This window comes from Miscanthus floridulus, chromosome 15 (assembly GCF_019320115.1).
Source record: "Miscanthus floridulus cultivar M001 chromosome 15, ASM1932011v1, whole genome shotgun sequence".
Classification (NCBI taxonomy): Eukaryota; Viridiplantae; Streptophyta; class Magnoliopsida; order Poales; family Poaceae; genus Miscanthus; species Miscanthus floridulus.
Window position 1 is genome coordinate 3,101,981 of NC_089594.1, and position 25,105 is coordinate 3,127,085.

General features: G+C 42.9%; 3 protein-coding genes, 1 long non-coding RNA gene and 1 other non-coding gene across 8 annotated transcripts in view; 2 read left to right on the forward strand and 3 right to left on the reverse strand.

The window, feature by feature from the left end:
• The first annotated feature begins 2,103 nt into the window (after positions 1-2,103).
• LOC136508098 (PRA1 family protein B2-like) lies at positions 2,104-6,271 on the forward strand. The gene is made up of 3 exons (XM_066502715.1): positions 2,104-2,246; positions 2,337-2,521; positions 4,019-6,271. The coding sequence occupies exons 1-3, from the start codon at positions 2,236-2,238 to the stop codon at positions 4,843-4,845; spliced, it is 1,023 nt and encodes a 340-aa protein (XP_066358812.1). The 5' UTR covers positions 2,104-2,235; the 3' UTR covers positions 4,846-6,271.
• A 151-nt stretch (positions 6,272-6,422) lies between these two features.
• Positions 6,423-6,495, reverse strand: TRNAK-CUU (transfer RNA lysine (anticodon CUU)). Its single transcript has one exon. It is a non-coding gene; the product is annotated as a tRNA-Lys (tRNA).
• A 3,920-nt stretch (positions 6,496-10,415) lies between these two features.
• LOC136508499 (uncharacterized) lies at positions 10,416-14,358 on the forward strand. Of its 4 annotated transcripts, none has more exons than XR_010771996.1 (6): positions 10,416-10,554; positions 10,653-10,726; positions 10,898-10,999; positions 11,200-11,455; positions 11,534-11,723; positions 14,161-14,358. It is a non-coding gene; the product is annotated as an uncharacterized lncRNA (long non-coding RNA). The 4 variants fall into 4 exon arrangements; XR_010771997.1 differs by having other exon boundaries at positions 11,538-11,723; XR_010771998.1 differs by having other exon boundaries at positions 11,660-11,723.
• Positions 14,359-20,043: 5,685 nt separating this feature from the next.
• LOC136506642 (uncharacterized) lies at positions 20,044-21,207 on the reverse strand. The gene is made up of 2 exons (XM_066501542.1): positions 21,064-21,207; positions 20,044-21,003 (listed from the first exon to the last, which is right to left on the reverse strand). The coding sequence occupies exons 1-2, from the start codon at positions 21,205-21,207 to the stop codon at positions 20,044-20,046; spliced, it is 1,104 nt and encodes a 367-aa protein (XP_066357639.1).
• Positions 21,208-24,073: 2,866 nt separating this feature from the next.
• LOC136506839 (uncharacterized) overlaps positions 24,074-25,105 on the reverse strand; it is a 7,414-nt gene continuing 6,382 nt past the window's right edge. The window contains exon 5 of the mRNA XM_066501750.1: positions 24,074-24,115. Coding sequence (XP_066357847.1) covers positions 24,074-24,115 — 42 coding nt within the window. The remainder of the gene's footprint in view (positions 24,116-25,105) is intronic.

Here is a 25,105-nt window from a genome sequence, read left to right on the forward strand (position 1 = left end):
CCATCTCTTTCCGCAGCGAGCTTGGCTATGTTGCGATAGTCGGATCAGATTATCCCTGGACTCAAACTTCCTGAAAAATGACCCGAGATCTTTCACGAAGCCATTTCAGGTTTCCCCGTTTTTGAGGTGGTTTTGCCATCCCAGCGAGATTTCGATGTTTCCCAGCGTGTGTTCGATTTGCCCAGCTGAGTGTGTTTCAATAGTGATTACTCTTTGTTTTCAATAGGTTGCCTCGGTCTCTGATGACGAACGTCTGAAATTGGCTGGTAAAGATATCCGGGTCCATTTTTCATGTGAAGTTGAGGTCCAGGGATAAATCTGATCTCGAAGCTTATATCCAGCAACTGATAGCCAACTGCCTGCTGCGAGGAAAGATGAATGGCATAAAAAGAGGGATGAAATTGTGGGTGCTATCTCAGAAACTACCACGGGCTTTGTGGTTGGAGAAAATCAGGGTTATCTGTTCATACTGACTTGCGCTCATGCATTCCAAGCATGCTTCAATCGATCTAATCCAATTTCAGCTACATCTTTGAGGAAACTGTTCAAGATTTCGGTCAGGTGTGGTCATGAAGAGCTTAAGCATAACCAGAGGGGACCGAGAGTGTATACCGAGGCTGAAGTTTACAGGGTTGACTCAAGGAAAGACATGCTGCTCTTGAGGGTTCAGAAGCAGGGTTTGTGCACTGAGAACCATTTGGTTCTGGAGGTGGCTGAGAACCTACCCCCTAGCCATCTAGGCCTGGTAGGTATGGTTAGTTGGCCATTTGATAGGCATGGGACAACTGTCAAAGGGTCCATGTCTCATAACCTGAGGGGTCAAGAAGATATCCATGATGACAATGAACATGGCTATAACTTCTCTGCTATTGAAGTGAATATCACTTCTGAGGCCGGGAGCTCAGGCGCACCAGTGGTGGACACGGCAGGTAAAGTTCTTGGGCTGCTACATGGGGGAAACACAGATTGCGTGACATACTTCGTCTCCTTGGGTGAGATCACCGCCAGGCTGACATCTTGGGGTAAGAAAACAAATATTACTGTACTATTAATTTCGTTTGAATCAGTCAATCTCCCCATGTTTCTCTTTGGTAAATACTGCAAGTGGAGATTTTTACCTCTAGGCTTTTATTTTGGGGGAATACCCTCTAGGTGCATTATGGACGTCCCGATGTTGATTCTCACTGAACTCACTCGGAGAATCCCTAGGATGGGACTGCAATCTCCTGTATATCATGGACATTCTTAAATTGAGTTCATATATCAGTAAACTGTATTTTTTTTAATATTAATAGTTTCAGCGTTGAGGAAGACAACTAGATAACTCAAAGTATCAGATTGCACATCCAGGGTCTATGTGGGACTGATATACTGACCATTGTGATCACTCAGTACAAGAAATGCCAAACCATTCGTCTACCAATTTAACAGATGTAGTTAAAGCAAACTAACTGATGAAAGTCTATGCTCACAATTTTTCTGGACCAGATTTCTATCAACCAGCAACCCCTGGTGTATACCTTTCTTCAGCACTAATCCCAAGTGCTGTTAAATATGTGGACCATGGGCTGCGTGTGCTTTTCCTTTATGTTACCCTAGTACTACAGCCATCAATTTTACATAGATGAATTTTGAAAGTTCATGTTTATCGGTCACTTCGTGCTAGTGTTACTCATGCAGCTGCTTTGCTATGTAGTTCAGTACCCAAATTTTTATGCCCTGTACTAGAGGTCACAGCTTTTCATCTTCTGTTAGTCGTTTAGTCCATTTTGTGTTAGTCAGGCAGCTGCTTAGCTACTATCAAGGACAAAAATGACCTCTCTGAATAGTGAATACATTGTGTTCATAATCTGACCATGCTAATGTCATTCTCATAACTCATATACTAACATTATTTGGATTCCTGGTTTTGACCTGTGGTGCTAGGCTCAAATTACTGAACTTTAGCTTTTATTGTTTCTCTGTTCTTGACTTATTTGGATGAAGCCATTTCTCTTGAGTACTATCATCTTGAGGAGCTAACTGGAATGGTTATCCTCCCACAGTACGTGATGGTTGTTCTCAAGGGTTCAGTCCCTATGGCATTTGGAGGTACCCAGGAGCCTGCAGCTTACGGTGAGATCGTTTCCATTGGAGGCCTGAACCCTAATGTGAATAAGAAGCTTAGTGCTGGCATTGCTTCTATCCTGGAGTCAAAGCTGTCCGTTCCCAAGTCGCGCTTCTACCTCAAGTTCAATGACTCAAAGGTAGGCAGCGAATATTTCTTATTGAGTGCTCACTCATGGGGTCCTTTTAACCTTCACCAAAGTTCTCATATTAATTTTGTTGTTTGTTAGGCTCATCCTGCACAAGAAAATGCTCAATGTTTGCATGTTTTGCATCAAGAATAAAGGGCGTACCCAGTGCCAAAGAGCTCCCGCTCTGTGCGGGGTCTGGGAAGGGTGTCAGTGGCAAGCCTTACCCTCGCCTGTGCAATGCGAGGAGACCGCGACTCGAACCCGGGACCTTCCGGTCACAGGCGGTAAGACTCTACCGCTTGCACCAGGCCCGCCCTTCAGGGTGGTTTTGCATCAAGAATAGATCATGTAAATAATCACCTGTTGTTTCATTCCATTTTCTTGTTTTGCATCTTGCCTACGTAGATGGTGTTAAGATCTTCACTGTCAAGCATATTTTCAATGTCATGCTAATTGTGAGCACTGATACATTCATTATAATGAATCATGGAGGGCTCGGACTTCGGTTGGAACGGCTCCACCTTCTAGATTTGGGGCCCATATCTTTAATAAAGGAAATTCATGGTGCCTAATGCCATGGCTATTGCCTATTAAGAACAATGTCATTACATGTGTGTTAATTGGTGCTGAACTGAGAATCGGTAACTGTTGTTGTGGGACTGAAACTGGGACCCAGACGTGTTGAGTGCCTCCTAGCATGCTTGTGCTATCTTATTATTGGCTTGAGATCAGTCTATATTGTCTTGGTTGGACTTCGGGTACGGTGACCGTAGCTTGAAATAGTTTGATCTTTGTTAACAGTGAAAATCTGCCAATGTTGCTTTTCAGACTAGCCTTTTGCAGTTGTGATTTTGCTGTCCTGGTATAGTAGTATAGTACATTCAAGAAATGATGCAAGGGGAGGGAGGTTTGGACTTTGGCCCTTGGGTATGGTGGAAGAGCTTTTCTGGTGTGCCGGCTGTTTCTTCTTCTAGATCCAAGCAAAGTACATGGTGGTTGATTGATATTGAAAAAAAGAGGAAGATGCATTGCAGACTTGTTGCTGTTGGTGCTGGACCTACTCTTTGTTGCTGCCTAACCTGGATGGCTGGATGGCTGCCAGCCAGCTCACGAAAGCCGAAATAGTATTTTTTTCCTCACAATAATCAGCCGAAATAGTATTTCGGCTTATTTTTCAGTCCTGCCGAAAACTCCTCTGCCACCCGAGCTTTGTTTCTTGTGCATCACAATTTCAGAGCACATTGCGTCGTTACCTTACCAAACCATCAATGTTAGCTGTATAAGCACTGACTTTGCTGCTTTTGTCGGCAACTCGAGCCTACTCCCTCCCTCTGTTCCAAATTAATTATCGTTTTTAGTTTTCGTGTTGTAATTTTAACTAGATTTATAAAAAATATGTATAATATTTATATCTTTAAATGAATTTATTAGAGTGACTGCCCATCCGACATTGCTTGTATGAATTTTGAATTGATGTAATAAAAAACGAACTTTTAATGGAGCCAGGAAAAAAAACTTTTCTTTTTTTTGCTGTTATTACAATTGTCAGCCAGTCACAATTCTGAGTGTAAAATGAGGAACTCTTGACTTGATGAACTGGAGCCATGGGCCCTGTTCGTTTCGCGAAAAAATAATTTGAAATACTGTTTTGGTTAATTTATTATAAAAGAAAAATATTATTTCGTTAAAAAAACAAGCTGAAAAGTATGGATTATAACCCAAGCGGCTGACTGGCGAGTGCTGACTGGTGAACCGTTGACCTGTGTGTCGGTGCGGTGCAGGCGTGCGACCTTCTCTCTCCGGCGTGGTCTCCATTTGTATTCGTGCCCCATCTCTCTCTCCGCGTCCTCCCTCCCTCACTCCTCACTCCTCAGATCCACCAAACCCGCGAGACACAGAGATCGCCGATCGCCACCTCGCCATGGCCGCGGCCTCGCCTCCGATCCTCCCCACCACGGTGGTCCCGGCCGCCGCACCATCCCCCACCCCCACCCCCGCGCCCATACCCACGGCCCTCTCCTCCGCGGACGCCACCGACACCAACCCAGCGGCGATCCGGGCGTTCCTCTCCCGCCTCGTCGACACCACCCGCCGCGCTCTCTCCGGCGCGCGTCCCTGGTCCGAGCTGGCAGACCGCTCGGCGCTCTCCCGCCCAGAGTCCCTCGCCGAGGCCACCTCCCGCCTCCGCAAGAACCTGGCCTACTTCCGCGTCAACTACGCCGCGGTCACCGCGCTGTGCCTGGCCGCGTCCCTCCTCGCGCACCCGTTCTCGCTGGCCGCGCTCCTGGCGCTGCTGGCCGCCTGGTGCCTCCTCTACGTGCTCCGCCCCGCCGACGCGCCGCCCGTCGCCGCGTTCGGCCGCACCTTCTCCGACCGCGAGGTGCTGGGCGGGCTCGTCGCCGCGTCCGCGTTCGTCATCTTCCTCACGTCGGTGGGCTCGCTCATCTTCTCCGCGCTCGCTCTCGGGGCCGCGGTTGTGTGCGCGCACGGCGCGTGCCGGGTGCCTGAGGACCTGTTCCTCGATGAGGTTGACCAGGCTGCCGGTGGTGGCGCCGGTAACCCGCTGCTGTCGTTCATCGCGTCCGCCACCGGAGGAGGCCGTGTCTGATGAGTCTCTGAGATCCAGATGCACACCCTCATGAGTGTGAGAGGTCACTTATCATCATTTCTTTCGATTATACGAAACTATACTACAACACAAAAGGTACCTTAGCTAGCACACAAGGAAATTAAACATTGGATTTACTAGTCTAGTCGATCTAGTGGTGTCCCCTGTATGAGAAACCAGAAAAGCAGAACAAATCTTCTTGTTATGTCTTTTTTTTTTTTGACAAATCTTGTTATTTATAGCATTATATATCTGTATTTTAATGATTACCTATTATGATAATAAATAATCAGTAAACATACGAAATTTGTGTTCAACTCGCACCAGTAAAAGATATGGTTGCCAGGGCGGTTTGGTTTGCCTCGGACCTAGGCCCCGTTCGGCTTGCTAAAATTTGGCTGAAAACACTGTTCTAGCTGAATTGTTGGGAAAGAAAAACACTGTTCTGGCTGAAAAAACAAGCTGAATAGTGCGAATTATAAGGTAAGCCGAACGGGGCCTTAGAGTTGATGCCTTGCCTTCGTCAGACCATGGACTTCACACTCAAATTGCTACTATATATTGTGCAATAAGGACCCTCTCATGCTACCTTAGGTATGATTTCCTCTATCATAGATTCAACAACATAAATTGGTCGGTTTCTAGAGTTCTACATGAGGCAAATGCAATTGACAAAGCTTATTGCATGGCTATTGAGGAGGACCCTGTTACGCATATTCCTCCACAACCTAGGCCCACATGCTTACAGATTTCAGCTGGTCCTAGAATTATTTGTGATGCCGGTGTGCCACCACGCCAAACCAAACAGACATTGGGATTTTCATTCTCACAACCCCTGCAAGAAGTGTTTCCCATGCATCTTTTTTCCAGGTAGCAATTCCCCAGGTTTTGGAACCCTTGGAGGCTATGACACTCAACTTGTAGGAAGCAACTCTCTGTACTGACAATCAGGTGCTAGCTATGTCTGCTTGTGCTGGTTCACATCAAACTCATCTAGGTCATTGGACACTACGGCCTCTACTTTCTGAATTGCAGGAGATCAGTCAAGTCAGAAATCTCTCATTCATGAAGATCGGAAGAGAGTCAATCAAAACAACTGACACACTTGCCAAAAAAGCAAGGTGTGCTAGAATCTAAACTGTTGTCTTCTCTCTTCCCTCAAGTTTTGGAGCATTTCGAATGGGGCAATCTTAGCCCTATATGTGTACTTTGTTTGTGATACAATGAAAATTTAAACTTTCAAAAAAAAAATGGTTGCAAGCATTTTATTATGTTTGTTAGGGACACTGGATTTGGGCTTTACTTTTGGCGATGGTGTAAAGAAAATTTCAGCACGAGTGCTTACAGAAAAGGCAAAAGATTGTAATATGTCTTATATGTGTAAATAGGATTTTTGTGGAAACATTAAATCAAAATAACTTTGGCGATGATGTAGAAGAAAAGGCAAAAGAGTATAGTATGTCTTATACTCTTATATGTGCAAAGAGGAGTTTCCTGGAAACAAAAAATAAAAGGCAAAAGATTATAGGATGTCTCATGTGTGCAAACAGGAGTTTTCTGGGAAAATAAATACAAAGCGCCCACCGTGGGGCTCGAACCCACGACCACAAGGTTAAGAGCCTTGCGCTCTACCGACTGAGCTAGACGGGCTTGGCTGGCAGCGACATCTCCTTCCATCATCAGATCGAACAAGCTGCCCGCGTCTCGTTTAGCCAACTCCTTCGCTGTCCACTCTTCTTTGCAGCTGAGGATAGCGCTGTAATCGCTCCATATATTATGCAACGTGACTATTATTACTACTGCGTCTATCTTATTATAATCCTTAGTAGTTAGTTTTTGACGATGATGTAGTGATAAAAAATGTATTTGCACTTTTTTTTTGGATCGGGTACAATAAATGTATTTGCACTTGCAAGTGCTATCAAGGGAAAAAAGATTCACGTGCGTCTAACTGGAACCAAGCTAAGTAGAGATCTAGTAGGCAATAGTGGAGGACTCATAGAAATTAAAGTGTTGTGCAACCATGACAATATATAAGAGCTCCATTGATCGATTCGTGGTAGAGACAGAGGCAAAAACACTAGAGAAAACCGGGATGCACAAGAGAAGAAGATATGATGCGCTAAAATCAAGGTCTAGCGGAGGCACTGCATATGCCATATCGAGTCCCCTGGCCCTACTAGTAGTTGAAAGCAAGTCGAACATGGGACTGGCATCCATCACTTCTCCCGGTTGTACCGCTGATGCGTCAACACCTTGACGCCTGACCTTTCTTGATCAGTAATGCTCCTGTCAGGATGTCCGTCGGACGCCTCGTGCTCCTGCACCTCGCGCCTCGCACTTTCCTAAAAAAACTCGTGACTCGCACGGTTGCAGCGGACACGCCTCGCGCCCCTACGCCTCCCGTCTCGCGTCGTGCACCCTGCACCTCGCGCCCCGTACGGTTGCACCAGACCCACCTCACGCCACGCGCCCCCCGCTCGCGCCACGCGCCGCCCGCGCCTCGCGCTGCGCTCCCCCACGCCGCGTCAACTAGCCTCCACTGGGCGGTAGCAAGTAGGTGAGCACATGTTGCAACCGTATGTTTCATGCGTTTCAGATGTATGTTGCATATGTTTCATCTGGATGTTGCAAAAGTAGATCTGGTGTTGCATGTGTTGCAATGGCTATAGACGTATGTTGCAAGTGTATGTTTCAAATGTTTCAGCTGTCTCAAACGTATGTTGTTGTGGCTATACATGTATGTTGCAAGTGTTTCATGCGGATGTTGCATATGTTTCAGACATATGTTGCAAATGTGTTTATCGAGATGTTGTAGTTGCTATACAAACGTATGTTTGTAAATGTTCCACCTATTTCAGACGTATGTTGCAGAAGTGCTTTCATTTTGCAACATTAGCAGGCGTAGGAAGCGGTCGCATGCAGATGCGATCCCCGCGGCCATAGCGGTCCCCACCTGCATGCACATTAGCAGGCACGAGGCGCACAAATGCATGTATAGGCGCACTAGCATGCAGGGGCGGGTGTGCAGGCGCAGCAGTTACATGCGGGATGTGCAGGCACAAAGGGTTGCATGCGGGGCATGCTTTTTTTGGAAAAGGCGGGGCAAGCTTAGGGGGTGTTTGGTTCCACCTCCTAAACTTTAGTCGCTGTCCCATCGGATGTTTGAACACATGCATGGAGTATTAAATATAGACTAATTACGAAACTAAATGCACAGATTGAAACTATTTTGCGAGACGAAATTTTTAAGCCTAATTAGTCCATGATTTGACAATGTGGTGCTACAGTAAATATGTGCTAATGACGAATTAATTAGGCTTAATAAATTCGTCTTGCGGATTACTGACGGATTCTGTAATTTGTTTTTTTATTAGTATCCGAACACCCCATGCAACACCCCCATATGACACCTCCTAAACTTTAGTCACTGGATCCAAACACCCCCTTAGCAGCATGCGTGGCAGGCGGGACTTGATTGGTGCTCGATGCTCTTTGATGTAACTTAGCCTAAAACTTATTATCTTCCCTCCCACCTCTATCTATATAGTACTTTCACCATGTACTCGGGGGGCGACGCCACGTTCAACTTTCCTAGTGCTAATGCATTAAGGTAAATTTTATCTTTTACCACTAAAATGTCTGAGATTTACCCTATATCTTTATAAAAATATATGTGGTCTTTTAGTTGTGCACCAAAGTTCAACTATTGCTAGCTTTGCCCCTTATGTGCTATGACTTCATGCCGCACATGCGTCTACACATGGGTAATCATAGGTGTGGGTGATCTTTGTTGTTACCCTAAAAAAAGTTCAAAACTACTATGCATATAATATATACAGTTTTTCCGACCAGCCTAAAAGTTTTAGGCCCCTTTGGAATGCAGGAATTTTGCAGAAATTGTGAAGGAATTTAACAGGAATCAGTTCATTTTTACAGGAAAAACGCATGGAACGGGAAAGAATCCGGCAATCCAAAGGGGACCCTTAAGTTGCTTTTCTATGTATAAATAAACATCAGCAAACACAATGACATAAAAAGAACGTACTAAAATTTTATACTATCTACAAAAAAAGTTTCTTGGAAACGTAGCACTAGTTTTAAGTTACTTTTCTTTGTCCCAATGTCAAATATTTATTGTTGATGACGGAACTAACAATTTAAGCGAAAGTTTTGATAAGTTTAGCGTAGCTTGTAGTCTTGCTTTTCTGAAAAATCAGTTAGTATTGTAACAAATGATCTATCATCACAATGTAAGCAACACCAAAGAGATATCTAATGATATCCCTTGTTTCAATACTCATTTTGTTGATATGCCGTCCCTCTATCTTCGAGTTCGTCATGTCTCTCATCATAGCCACCTATGTATCTCCTTGATGACCTATATACACACACCTTTCATCTTTTACCTTAAGCCTGTCTCTATTTTCCCCAAGTCTGTTCTAGGTAAAGAGAGAGATGCCTACGGGTCAAAAGGCAAGACAAAGAGATTCCACTCCTACGTTTGGCATGGTGAGACCTAGTCCAAGGTATGTGCATTTGTTTTTTTTCTTTTTGTTGTCTTTTTCTCTCGGACTCCAATATTTCATTTAATTTTCTTGAACTCCTCCATTAAATCATGTAAATAGATTATTTCACTTATTATTTATACATTGTAGCATGCTCGATTTCACTTTATGGGCTTTTAAGTCCCCACCAAAAAGAGTAAAATTGTATACATCATACAACAACTAAGCAGGTAGGTGCATATTAATCCAACAACATGCAAATACTCATTTTGTTAGAAGCACTTGGCAGATTAGTGCACCTACGACTCAAACACTACCATGCGTGTGTATTTTTCTATGCTAGATGGTGACCTATCAAGGGGTTTCACTATCACTAGGTTACCGTCGTGATGCTGGGCAGCCGATCAAAATAAGTTACCGTCGTGATGTCGGGCGTGCTAAGGAGACCAAACCAAGCCAGCTGGACCACACCCTCAAGTAACAGCAGATTATCCTCAAAATACAATGTGGCCAAATTCACCAATCATGGTATTTGGACCGTAGACGCAGAAAACCAAATTTGTGCGTGTTAAATTAAACAGATTACAAGATGTTAAACCAATATGCACCCATAGTTATTGCATGGTGGATGCAATTCACTCCCACCAAAAATCATGTCGAGCAAGGTAAGCAAAAATTAAAAAAAAACTAATATAACTTCAATTTATATATGATGACAAATAATAAATGCAAAAGTCACTGAGGGAAATTGTCTCAAGATAATACTTTTTTTTTGTTATTGTAGTACTATACATATTTTTATCTAGCACATGGTACAGGTATATATGACTGATGAATCATGTATTTTTTATTTTACTCCAGCCAGAACGTAAAGCCGTAAAAGTGGAAGGAGACTAGTACAGTATTACGCGGAGCCAATCACGTCACGGCAGACGTTGACAAAGGCACGTACTTACGTACGGTGTACGTCGTCTTAACGGGATGTGGGTCCATGGTGTGGGGCCCACGTCTCAGTCGACGGCCTTACTACGTCATCATAGCAAGGGGAATACGAAGGGAACAAGAAAGGCCGGCCAAGCCAAGATAGAACTTCCCCTTCTTCCCCTCTGACCCGAGCGGCGGCGGCGGCGGCGGCGGGTCCTCATCTCTCGCCGGACCGGAGGCCGGGCGCTCCATGCCTGCGCCTGAGATCTCACGATTGGTATGCCTCCTGACCTCTCGCTCTTCGTCTCTTCTCTTCTCTCGTCCTGTGCTGTCGTCGGATGAATTCTCATAGATCTTGCAAATTTCTTCCACCAGGTTCATGAATCTTCATGTCTGCGGCCTCCTTGGGCGTCCTGGGACCGAAAGGCGGCACCTTTAGCCGAGATGCGGTGGGTTTTCAGTTTCCCTCTCGGTCCTTGCCGTCTGACAGAACGCCATGTGAAATCCCCTTGAGTTTTCAGTTTCCCTCTCGGTTCTTACCGTCTGACATGAAATCCCCTTGAACGCCATGTGAAATCCCCTTAGACGCTATGTCCAATCCGTTGATTTACGTGCCCCAGGTCCGTGAGGTGCAAATCAACATCTGTTCGGAGCCATGGAGTACCACTGCTGTTTCATGGCTCTTCTCATCGGATCTGAATGAAAGAGACTCCTCCTAACAGGTGATTTTTTTTGGCTCCTCGTTTTGTTACATGTGACGTATATAGATTCGATCATGTTTGTTCATTCGTTGTAGTCTTTCATTCATTGTAGTCTTGTGAGAAATACAAACATGGTTTCACAGAATATGCATGGACAGCTATGCCGTTTTTGTGTTTAACTAGCCTGTAATTTTGGAAACCATCATACTGTATGTATGTAGGTCCTCTGCGTGACAAGTAACAACCAAGACAGTGATGAGCAGGAGGTCTATAGCTTGGATTGACAAGTGAGCCTACAAACCATGGGACCCAGATGGAACACACACCAACTTTTTATAACTACCAAGGACAGAATGAAAGGGCAAATCGATCAGATAATTGGAAACCAAAGACATTGCCCTCGTCCTCATGGAGGGGCAATCTGGTTGCTGTTAAAAGCTACACTATGATCTAATTGTGGATGGCAACAAAGTATCGGTAATTTCCATTAAATTATTTCATTTGTTTCTGGTCTTTCTTGGCTTTATTTTACTGAACTTTACCATTCTCTTCAAGCTAGATTATCCTGAATGTGCTGCAACTTATATGCGATCCAAATGCTATGCGATTTTTGGGTGCTGTGACACAAATTCATGTTTGTCGCCACCTTCCACCTCTCATCTGCCCATTTATCGTCTAAAGCAGGAACAAAAAGTAGACTCGAAGATCAAGAAGTCATCAAATTTCAAAACCAGAGAGCTAAAAGGTAAATACCCAAATACCCTGATTTGCATGATCACCATTTTCACTGGCGCATTTGAAATGATGATTCATCTTTTGAATTTTTTTATGGCCATCTTTACATCAAATGTTTATACTCAGTCTCATTTATTAAAAAAGATAAATGGTCAATTGACTATCAAAAACTACCTATCATAATCACTTTTGCCTTTACAAAAAAGGGTCTCTTGTGTTTGTGCCCCTACTCTCAAGGCTAATGATGATTTTGGCTCCCATTTTTTCAATTCTGTTATTTACCCCTGCTTTTTGAACCGAAGGTTCAGATTGCCCCTATTCCGTCAATGGTACCTAATGGTGTCAAACTGAGCTATGATATATGAAAAGACAAATACACCCTTTCAAATTTGCCCCTGCTTTTGATAAGGCCATGGTTTTTGAGGCGCTGTGGTGAGGCGCGGCGCCCGACCCCCCTCACAACGCCTAGGCGTTTATGGTGGACACCTAGGCGACGCCATACGCACATTTTAAGCGCCATGAAGGCGTTGTGTAGGCTAGAATTTTAGATACTAGTGCAGCACATGCATACCTTGTTTGTTCCCAATTCTTGAACCCAGCACATACTAGTGCAGCTAAGAGCAGAGTACACGCACCAGTCCAGCTAAGAACAGAGTACCCACATCAGTCCGTGAGCAAAGGGAGCAAAGGCAGAGCAAAGAAATACAAAAAGCGGCAGGTGGCTGGGAGATTTGGGGGACCAGAACAGAGGAGGCAGCACGGTTTAACACAACGGGCACATAAAAGTATATACCCAATTAATTCAGAAGTGTACATCTCAATCAAGTACCAAAGCAATAGTATCATATTATCATTATGCAGGCAAAGAATAAACAAGTGTAGCTTTGTGTGAAGAATTTTGAATGTAGATCTTGAGTTCTAAATTTCATGCCCACTTGGACCTCACATGTTTTCAAATTAGAGACAAACGCCACATTCAGAAGTCATAACCAACCAATTGAGTTTGCTGCTTGCTGCAGAGTCGTTAGCCCCCCACTTTGTGACCTTTCCAGTTTCCACACTACTCTACCATTCATGTTAGAACACAACTTCCAAACAATCGAACCATTGCTGTAAGAGAACCTCGTCTTCAGTAATTTGCTACCCAACTATTAAAAGCTCTTAATCAGAGCTAACAATTTACATAGCCATTGCTTAGTACATACCAACAGACATGTCGCAGATCACATTTGGGCTATCCTAACTTTCTCTAGGTTCCAGTCTTTGTTATGTCTACTGTGAATGCAAAACTGTCTTTCCTTCAGGTACATTGAGGAGTTTCCTAATTGTGCTTTTAGCTTAGTGTTTAAGTCAGTTAGGTTCTGTTTCATAGAGCTCTTAAAGCTGTTTCTAGGTTTAATTTATAAGCTCTGCCAAGCAATTTTTTTATTAAGAAATGGTTCTATGCTGATTATGTCAAGTATTTCTTTAAAATAAACTAGGACACTGGGAGCTGAAAAAGATAGGTTCTCATGAATCATTCCATGCACAGAATTATTTTATGCATATCCTAGAGATTCATTTAAATAATGTGATGTGCTGTTGTGCCGTGCCTATTTTCGTTTCTCTTCCTGATCATTAGTGTACTTACCAGCGCAACATTGTCGAATAGAAACATGTCCCTACAGAGCTATGGCTCAAACCGATGTACGTATTAAGCAAAATAGTTCCTCCTTGCTTACGAAATCAGACATTTTCAAACGACCTTTAGTCAACTTTATTCATAGTGTTTACTGAAAACACAAAACCTCGTCTAGAACCCAGAAATCAGCTCAAATATTTAATCATGCCCTTATATATGACTTCATAATCCATAGGCTGCTTAAACAGTGTATCTAATATATGCACAGTGGAGAAATGTATACAGACAAAACTATTCAAGTTGCTAAAAAAGGTGCTACCTCATCATCAAAGCCCTTGGCAAAGAGGCGAGTTCGAGATACCGAACATCATAACACATGGACATTAAAACATGTTTGTGCCTGTTAGACCCAGCCTTTACTACTTAGTAAAATAACACATTCCTTTCCTCATATTAAATTCACCTTAGGCTGTATCTTAGGACAGCGCTCTTTTTTACATGCAATCATCCAGTGGCACAGAGTGTTTTCTGATGTACTCATGCTTACCTCTCCTACTTATGTGAATTCAAGGTTTCTACACCTATTTTACTGTCAACATGTTCTGGCTTTGGGTCTCTATCTATGCAGTCAGAATGATCCATGAAGATTGCAGCAACCATTACTAAAATGTTTAACTTGTCTATGTTATGAGTTTAGGGTATACACACGAATATAGATTTCTTTTCGCATAGCAATTTGACATATTGTGCCAATCACAACCAGAATAGCATCGTCCTAAAGAAACTAAATTCAGTTTCATATAACAATTTCATATATCATATGCAGATCAAGAGCTGAAGACCCTGACCATCCATGCACCACAAGCCAATGATCCCCCGATGTACCCGGCAGCGTGAAAGAATTTTCTGATGGCACCAAACAAATTCGCCCAACAATGAAACACAGAAACATTAGCATTATTCTGGGAGCATCCTGCATGGTGTCTTGCTCACCCGTCAAACATGATTGACGTGCATGGCACAAGTATCATACCAGTTTACAGACTTTTTAGTCTGGGAAGGACGAGGTTCCGGTGTTCAGCTTCTCTTCTAGCACAACCTGAATATTTTACAAAATACTACTAGTACGGATAGATACTACTGCAATGGATATTGCGTTTGAAAACCCATCCCTGCAGTAAAAGCGCAGAAATAAACAGATCTGTTAGAAAAACTGTTCTGAGATTACGAGGCGGCGTGGGTGAGAAGGGGATCCTGTTTTTTTTTTTTTTTTTCTCACCTGTTGCTAACGGCGGAGCGGGGGTGCGGTGGGTTGGCTAACGGCGGAGAGGGGTGCGGTGGGCCTTGGCCGCCTTCGCCCTTGCGGCATCATCCCTTTTCTTTTAGACTTTTCGGTGTGCCATTATAAAAGATCGTAATTTTCTGTGTGACCTTAAAAAAATTCAGCGGTCTTTAACGCCACTACTCTAACTTTTTTGTGTCCTCCATGCCACTTCCGTCAGTTTTGATTCTAACGCCGTCAAACTGCAGGTGTGAATAAACGAAAATACTCTTAAGTTTAAATATGTTATTAATTTTTTAAGCATCTTAACGACTTCAAATGAAAAAACTCAAAACTAGAAAGTTGTAGATCTTATCGAGATCTATAATTTTTATATAAAAATTATTTTCATTTAATTCCAAAAAAATATGATTTGATATGATTAATATATTTTAGAAAAATCATATTTTTTTTTGTGGAATTAAATGAAAAAAAATTATATGAAAATTATAGATCTCGACGAGATCTACAACTTTCTAGTTTTGAGTTTTTTTATTTGAAGTCGTTAAGATGTAAAAAAAAATAACATATTTGAACTTAAGGGCATTTTCGTCTTTTCACACCTGCAGTTTGACGGCGTTAGAACCCAAACTGATGAAAGTGGCATGGAGGACACGAAAAAGTTACAGTAGTGACGCTAAAGACTGCTGAATTTTTTAAGAGACATACAAAAGATTACGATCTTTTATAATAGCACACAGGAAGTCCCCTTTTCTTTTTAGCGGCGGCGCACCACTGGCTATGGGAGTCGAAAGCGCTGAACGAGTAACCTGCGTTAGTGCCGCACACGGCGCAGACAACCCTGTACGCACTCTTCTTGACCGGCTTCGGCACGGCGACCGTCGGCATGGTTCCCGCTGCAGTAGAGATGAGAGGCAGATGCATTGATTAAGGCTGTGTTTAGCGGTAGGAATTTGGATTTCGGGGCTGCTGTAGCACGTTCGTTTTTATTTGACAAATAGTGTTTAAACATGGACTAATTAGACTCAAAACGTTCGTCTCGCAATTTCCCACCAAACTGTGCAATTAGTTTTTCTTTTCGTCTACATTTAATGCTCCATGCACGGGCCGCAAACATTCGATGTGACAGGTACTGTAGCAACTTTTTGAAAGTTGAGGTGAAACTAAACAAAGGCTAATGCAACGGGTGGATAGAGAATTAGCCCTTGTTTAGTTTCACCCCAACCTCTAAAAAGTTGCTACAGTACCTGTCACATCGAATGTTTGCGGCCCGTGCATGGAGCATTAAATGTAGACGAAAAGAAAAACTAATTGCACAGTTTGGTGGGAAATTGCGAGACGAACGTTTTGAGCCTAATTAGTCCATGTTTGAACACTATTTGCCAAATAAAAACGAACGTGCTACGGTAATCCCAAAATCCAAATTCCTCCGACTAAACACAGCCTTAGAGATGATCAGTCACATCAGATTCACCTGGGCGACGAGACGGCGACCTGATGCGAAAGGCGGCGGCGGCGCGCGGTGGTAGACAAGATCAGAATTCACAAGCGCGCTGCTGCTTTTTTGCTGCTCCTGTCCCTTTGTACAGGATCGAACCAACACGACGAATCGCCAATCGTTAAACTCCCAACCAATCGCTGCGACGCTGCACAGCTGGTCCCACCCAGCGTGCGCCGCAAGTCGAAGTGGTTCCTGCGTGGGACGGAACCTTTTTTTTTTTCCTCCTTCCACTTGTTTCCATCATTTTGAATTTTGAATTAAGGAGATAAAAAGCAGCCTGTTCGCTTGTTGGTTTCAGCCAGGGCTTATCAGCCAGCCAATAGTATTTTTTTTCACAACAAATCAGCACCAGCCGGACTTATCAGCCCAGAAATCAACCAGCGAACAGGCTCAAGGTTGAAAAATACGCCATTTCGCTTGCACTTTGGAGACCATTCAATGTAAAAACCTTCACCAATTAACACACCATTTATCTCATCGTGATTAAAAATAGTTAGATGTGGCTAAAAAGGTTAAACGAGTTGCTTGACTCGACGTTTACTCGATATGACTACTATGACGACATTAACATAAAACTAATTAACACCTCAAATATATGAGGTAGAGATATTTATATCCCTTTTGACTTTTTTTTTGCTAGTCTATATTTTCTAGTCTATATATGTATATTTTAGTGTTTCAACATAAAACCGTGACATCAAAGATTCAAAGGATAACTACTCCCTCCGTCCCAAGGCCAAAATAAGTGTCATTTTCTGATTCGCGAAAAGTCAAACGCTTTTAACTTGGACCAAATATATTTAATAAATTATTAATATTTATAGTACATAATTAGTAACATTAGATAGATCGTTGAATATATTTTTATAATAAATTTATTTGAAGATACAAATATTGATAATATTTTTTACAAACTTAGTCAAACTTAAGAAAGTTTCACCGGCACGAATATCACAATGACACCTATTTTGGGAATACCACTATCAACATGTGGGTCCTCACATCAAAAGGCGAATAAAAAAACATTGTGTTAACACCTTACAATTACAATTTTAATGAAATCGACTGAGATTTGTTGGATCTGATTCAAATGATATGAAGCTACTCTGTGTGAATCGGAATTGTAAGGTCAACACGGGCTCCACGTTGAATAATGAACCCTAAAACTGAACGTTCCTATTCACACCTTAATTTTTAGTGGAACACACTGAAAGTTGTCAAAAAAAAAAATGATTTACTGTAAAAATCGACCGGCTAGGCTTACGATTGGCATCCCTCCTCGCAAAGGCTTCGTTCGGCTTACCTTATAATCCGCACTATTCAGCTTGTTTTTTCAGCCGGAATAGTGTTTTTCTCTCACAACAATTCAGCCAGAACAATATTTTTCAGCCAATTCAGCCAAGTTTCAGCAAGCCGAACGGGGCCAAAGTCGCAAGGTCCTCCTGCCTTAAAGCTCGTGACATGACCTCTAGCGTCTGACCATGGGATGGGGCCGCTTAGCCACTCCAAAAGAGCTTGGTATTTGATGGCTCTTTTTTCTTTTTAAAAGAAAGAAGCTCAGCTTTTTATTATTCAAAAGGACACCCGTACGTGATCATGTCACTCGCACGGGTAACTGTTTGTCCCTCGTGTGGATGATAGGTGGTCTTAGGAACTGAGCCGACACACCGGGTCTCATTTTTTCCTTCTTTCTTTTCTTTTCTTTTCTTTCTTTCTTTATTTCTTATAGTTCTTTATGTATAATGTTTGCATGTACCAACTTGTGGCAGTTGCCACAACTTTACTACTCCCTCTGTTAGATTATGGTTCATTTTGGCTTTGTTTGGAAGTAAAACTTCTCTAACTTTGTTCAAACTTTTAGAGAACTATGTATATTAATTAATATGTACATGTTCGAATAAATATACACCATCAAAATATATTTTTATGGTTAATTCAATAAAATTGATATTCATGATATAAATGTTGGTATATTTTTTTTTCAAGATCTGCCCTTTTTTCAAAAAGAAAATATGTAGGACAAAAACCAAAATGAACTAAAAGAGTAATTAGTAAAAAAAGAGCGTACCTAGTGCAAAGACCTCCCGCTCTGTGCGGGGTCTGGGGAAGGGTGTCAGTTGCAAGCCTTACCCTCGCCTGTGCAATGCGAGGAGACCGCGACTCGAACCCGGGACCTTCCGGTCATATGCGGTAAGACTCTACCGCTTGCACTAGGCCCGCTCTTCTAAAAGAGTAATTAGTAAACTTACTTAATTCTAATAAAAGGTTAAGTTGCCCAGGGTGATTTTTTTTTGCGAGACCCATTTACAAACGCAGACGCTCACGTACACGAGCGCACACTCACTCCTATGAACGCACGGCTCGCTATCAACGGGCACATCACCTACCACTAAAAGAATAACGCCGTTAAATTCTGAAATAAATCCAAAAAAATGCGATCACTCATGTTAAGTTGGTGACTTAAACCCGGATGGGCATGCTCCACCACAAGTAACCCAACCAGCTGAGCGTAGCTCAGTTCCCGTTGCCCAGGGTGGTTAGAAAATGAAGCAAACTGTTTTGTATACATAGGAGGCTAGGATGTCTTACAGATTCATTATTATTAGGCACGATGTTTGATTTCCCAATATATATATATATATATATATATATATATATATATATATATATATATATATATATATATATATATATATTCAGTATATTCAGTAGCCAGCTACAAAATAAGTTATTCTGTAGCCACCTCCATTTACGATAATTTTATATACTAATTTACGATAATGTCAATACATATTTACGATAGTTGGGTCACTGTAACACATGGAGATATTTACCATAATGTTATAGTAAACCACTTAGTAAAGATTTACTATAATCTCATAAATTAACATAGTAATTATCATAACTCAAAGTGGCTACAGGCTAGTAGTTACTATAATCTATATTGTGTATGTATGTGTTTGGGACTCTTTCTTTCTTCTCTTTTTTTCTGTAATAATGTAATGTTACTACTTAGGACGACAGGTCATTTATATTTTAGAATGTTTCAGGAAAAAACAGTGCATATAAAAAATATGAAACAGTCCCTACACTCTCCGGTCGGTCCCATCCCTGTCAACGGCTACGCCAGGGAGGGCCATGGCCGGACCAGAGGCGAGGACGAGCATCGGAGGAGCAGCACCAGCAGCTCGTCGGAGAGACATACAGCCACGGGCCCACGGCAGCAAGTCCCACTCGTCAGCAATAAAGATCGATAAATACACCCTGTAACCAAGACGGGATCGGAGCAAGCAGGCCTTGTATCACCATGCTGCCAAAGTGCTTTCATCCAATTAGGATCAAACCCAGTCTCTACGCCGGGCGAGGCCGATGCTGCTCTCTATTCATTAGACCGACAGTAATGGACATCAACAATTGTGAGGAACATATTGTAGGCGTTTGGTCAAGCAACTGGATTGAACACCAACCATAAATATATGGATATATGGAGCCCATATATAGCCCAAAGCTTCCAAGGAAAAACAGGAACCTTCCCATGCAAATACCTAGGACACATTGGAAAAACTCTGACGTGCAGCAGAACAACATACTAGTGTGGTGTTGACAACAGCCAACAGCGCGCACGATCACGCTCGATCGGCCTTCTCAGTTGAGCTGCCGGTCGTCAAGAGAAGAAACAATATACATTGGAATTGGACAGAAAAGCGATAGGCAAGGGGGGAAACAACCGGGTAGTCATGATAGTAATTCACTGCAAAACACATATATACGTACGTACCTATAGATGTACATTGTCACAAAAATTGAGATGCAAAATCCTCTTCTAAAACTTCATACGAATAATGCAAAATTGGAGCAAATAGCACTAGCAACGAGCTACAATTAATTAAGCAAGTACAATGTAATCGGCTGCTAATACTAGCATACTAGCACGGAGGTACATTAATCCAGTATGGCTGCGTGCGCACGATCTCCAAATCTTCTTGGTCGTGAACCTGGACAATCTCCATGGTTTGCTCCTGAATATCATAGATGCATAGATCCCTGTTGCCAGCCACTAATTCCTTGAGAAAGTAGAGGGTGTTCCCTTTAAGGTTATTGGTGCTTGCAAAGCACCAAGTTGCCATGTTCATGTCCGTCAAAAGAAAAGCCCTGTCCCCAATATCATCCACCCGGTGCCAGGCTACGGGTTTCTCACCAGACGAGTCCACCCTGTAGATAAGAGCGGCGCCAATGTTGCTGGGATCAAAATCCACACAGCAGATACAAACAGCAAAGAGCTCATCCATGGACTCTACCAAGTAGATGGAACCAGAGCACATGCCCTCGGGGAGCTCGGAGACATCAAACTCGTGGAACTCTGCGGCAGGAGGGTGTCCATGATCAGACGGGAAATCCAAGTCAATGATGCCCATCTTGTCTTGGTCTGATTTCGTGAAGTTGAAATGCAGCTTCCCTCTCAGCGCGGCGACGTCCTCGATGACATTCTTGGTGGGCGTAGAGGGGGTGCGGAACTCCTCAGGGAGGTCGTGGTCGCCAATGTCATAGGTGTGCTGCCCCCACCTCCGGTCAGTCCCGCCATTGACCCGGCAGAACCACATGAGAGGATCGGTGACGTCGAGAAGCACAACGGCACAGTCTGGGTGGGCGGCGGAGTTGTGGGTGAGCAGGCACTTGCAGTTGACGGGGATGTAGTGGTCGTCGTGTATGGGTGGGAGGGTGATGGTCTCTCCGGTGAGCGGATGCCACAGCGAGGCCTCCGACACTTGTCCAAGGATGAGCAGCCATCCTTGAGGCGTGCTGAAGCAGAAGTTACCATCCATCATCTGAGGCCTACTGCCGTGCGTGTAGACGATGCTCCGCTCGGACAGGCTATACATGAGCATCTTTGTGGTTGTGCTTGTGGTTGTGGCAGCAGTAGCAGTAGAGTCTGCTGGATCAACAACAGCAGTGGGCGCTGTCGTTGCATCGGGATGATCCTCGTATTCGTAGACGAGCAAGGGCAGGGAGGCAAGGACCTGCGGCGATGGCTGGATGCAGCTGCTACTGCTAGTCCCGCTACCGCCATTATTCATCATCAACATGCCCATGATGGTCGGTCGATCGGTTGTGTACCTGCTGCGGGCCCTACGTGATTCAAATCACAAGAGAATAAATCGAAACGATGATGAGAAAGAAGCGCAGGTATATAGATGACTATAAATCAATCAAAATAATGTAATGATGAGAAAGAAGAACAGGTATAGATGGCAGCTGCCTGTCTGAATCATGATTTAGAATTTTATATATCTGATAAACATTCTGATTAATTTTCAAAAAAAAAAACATTTAGATTTTTTATATATCTGATCTGAATCTGATAAACAAAGGCACATGGATTGATGCTTCTCACCAGCTAGATCAGCCGACCGGTGTAGCAAGAAGGCGTCGGATCCTCCGACAATAATATCTATCTAATCTAATCTTGAGGTGCAGCAGGTATTGTCGAGTACACGATGAGATATCATCATGCAGGCTCGCTCGATTATATAAGCTAGCTAGGCGGAGGCCGGCGTGGACTCCTCTCCTCCATCGGATCGGTGTTGTGTATTATTGGACCCAAATTAAAATTGGAACTGGTACACGTATCCGCCTCGGTCATTCAAGTCCGATTCGACCCCCGGACTGTGAACGAGCTTGAGCGCCTCTAATGACACCGGCCATAATAATAAATAAACATCATAAAAAACCGCACAATCCATCCATTAATCTAATCGTTTGGTTGATGGGTCGCCGCGATTGGGACTGGTGATGAGAGAGCATCGTTTGGTTGGGAGGACATGGGCTGGGCTGGGCCAAGGTGTTACCCACCCACACCCACGTTTGCCTCGGGAACTCGGTTTTTTTTATCAGTAATTAGTTTATCTCCGATAGTTTCTGATAATCCACTGCTAAAATATAAAAGATAATTTTACATCAGGAATCCTATACTATTTTCAAATTATCCTAACCACTTTTATATATTCTTTCTCTCTTGTATATTTGCATCAGAAACCATTTCCTACTCTTTATTCTTTCCACGTCCTTCCACCTTTAGACAAACATGCGCGGGGAGAGAAGATACGCGTGACTCGAAAGCGCATAACTTTACGCGTAACAGGTAACTTTTCTCAAGTCTAAAAGATTAGGAGTTGTTAGAGAGGGGTTTTTTTTCTTATCTTGCTAAAAAATATGGATTAGAAAGAGATTTAGGAAACTCTTGGAGATGCTCCTGAAACTTATTATTTTCCTTCCCACCTCTGTTTATCTAATCCTTTCACCATGTACTCGGGGACGACGCCACGTTCAGCTTTCCTAGTGCTAATGCATGAGGGTAAATTTTATTTTTATACTACTAAAAAGTCTTAGATTTACCATCATATATCTTTATAAAAATATATATGCTCTTTTAGTTGTGCACCGAAGTTCAATTATTGCTAGCTTCGCCCCTTATGTACTATATATGATGACTTCTTGCCGCGCATGTGTCTACACATGAGTAATCATGGGTGTGGGTGATCTCTGCCGTTAGAAAAGAGTTCAAAACTACCGTTCATATAATATATACAGTTTTCTGTCCAGCCTAAAAGTTTTAAGTTGCTATTCTAAGTATAAACGTCACGAAACACAATGACACAATAAATAAAGTTTCATACTACCTATCCCAAAAAGTTTCTGGGAAACGTAGCACTAGTTTTAAGTCACTTTTCTTTATCCTAATGTCAACTGTTTATTGTTGATGGCGGACTAACAATTTAAGCGAGAGTTTATGATAAGTTTAGCGTGGCTTGTAGTCTTGTTTTTCTGAAAAAAAATCAGTTACTATTATAACAAATGATCTATCATCGCAATATAAGCAACACCAACGAGATATATATCTAATAATATCCCTTGTTTCAATACTCATTTTGTTGATATGCCGTCCCTCTATCTTCGAGTTTGTCATGTCTCTCTCATCGTAGCCACCTCTGTATCACCTATATATACACACACTACTTTCATCTTTTGCCTTAAGCCCGTCTCTATTGTGCCCCAAGTCTGTTCTAGGCAGAGACAGATGCCTACGGGGGTCAAAAGGCAGGACAAGAGATTCCACTCCTGCGTTTGGCATGGTGAGACCTAATCCAAGGTATGCGCATTTGTTTTTTTTTCTTTTTCTCTCTCGGATTCCAATATTTCATTTATTTTTCTTGAACTCCTCCATTAAATCATGTAAATAGATTATTTCACTTATTATTTATACACTGTAGCATGCTCGATTTCAATTTATGGGCTTTTAAGTCCCCACCAAAAAGAGCAAATTGTATCCATCATACAAAACAACTAGGTGGGTAGGTGCATATATTAATCCCACAACATGCAAATACTCATTTTGTTAGAAGCACTTGGCAAATTAGTGCACCTACGACTCAAACAATGCCATGCGTTTGTATTTTTCTATGCTAGATGGTGACCTATCAGGCGGGGGGGGGGGGGGGGGGGGGGGGGTCACTATCGTTGGGTTAGACCCATGACACCTGAGCTATCGTTCGACTTGAGCCGATCAAAACGAAGTTACCATCGTGATGTCAGCGCGTGCTAAAGAAACCAAGCCAAGCGAGCCGGACCACCCTCAACTGAACATGCGTGCTTTAGTGGATTGTCATACAACGTAGCCAAATTCACCAACCGTGGTCTTTGGACCGTAATTTCAGAAAACAACTAAATTCTCGCATTGAATTTAATAGATTATAAGATTTTAGACCAATAATATGCACCCACTTGGATAGTTGCTATGGTGGATGCAATTCACTTCCACCAAAAATCATATCGAGCAAGGTAAGTAAAAAATCTCGACAACTAAAACATTCATAACTATTCCGTCCACAGGTGTGACATCAAAGCTGCTCCATGTGATCAAATCAGGAACGCAACGCGCACTCGTTTCATGCGATCAAATCAGGAAGGCAACGCGCACTCGCTCCATGCGATCAACTCAATCTCCATAACAACCACAGTAAATCAGGAAAGCAAAAATTAATTTCCTATGATAGACATTTTTTATGCCACAATCACCGCTTCGGGTCGTCGGTCCACACTAAAAAATTACTAACGTTATCGTTGGATGAGGAAGTTGATCGCTTTGCCCAGCTTAATTAATCCGGCTTCCGCGTCGCTCGGCTGCCACGTGTCCCCATAGTCCGTATAGGCGCATGTTAGTCGCTACTCGCTAGCCCGAATTTTTTACTTTTTGGCCCTTTTTCCGAAAGTTTCTCTCAAATAGACCCCTGGCTGAAAGAATTCCAGAAATGGACCCTTGGCTCGGCGCCACAGTGACTGGCGCCGAGCTCCTGGCCACGGGCAAACGGCCTGCAAGGGGCTCGGCGCCAGAGCGGATGGCGCCGAGCTCGGCGCCACTCACTCTGGCGCCGAGCTACCTGCATTTAACCCCCGCCCAGCCTTCTTCCTTGAGCGTTCTTCCTCTTCTTTCTCCTCGGGTTTTTTTCTCGCCACTTCATCCTACCTCACGAATCGACATATTGGACCTTGAAAACCTTGATTTGATCCGTAGATCTTCGAGAGTAAGGTATCCTCGCTCCCCTCCTTGTTTTTTTCGCATCGATTCGGTATATATTAGTCGGATTTTTGAACCTAAGAATCGTCATCACTTAGGGTTTCATTGTATCCCTCAATATATGTATTATACAACTGTAGGTTCATTTCAAGGCGTGAAAAATGCTAGCAAACCAAGCCGAATGTAGTTATGTTATGGGTTTTATTGTTGTGGATGAAATGAGAAACCCTAGGTTTAGGGTATAATGTTAACTGCTTTTGGTTCTTATAACAAAATTGATTGTATTGTAGTTATGGTTCTCATTGATATTTTGTTGTGATGTTTTTATTTATGTTTGCTAAATTACATCCTATTTGTTAGATGCAAGAAATGTTTCGGGAGGAGTTTTGGCGAAAACGGGGTCGTCCTCGCGAATT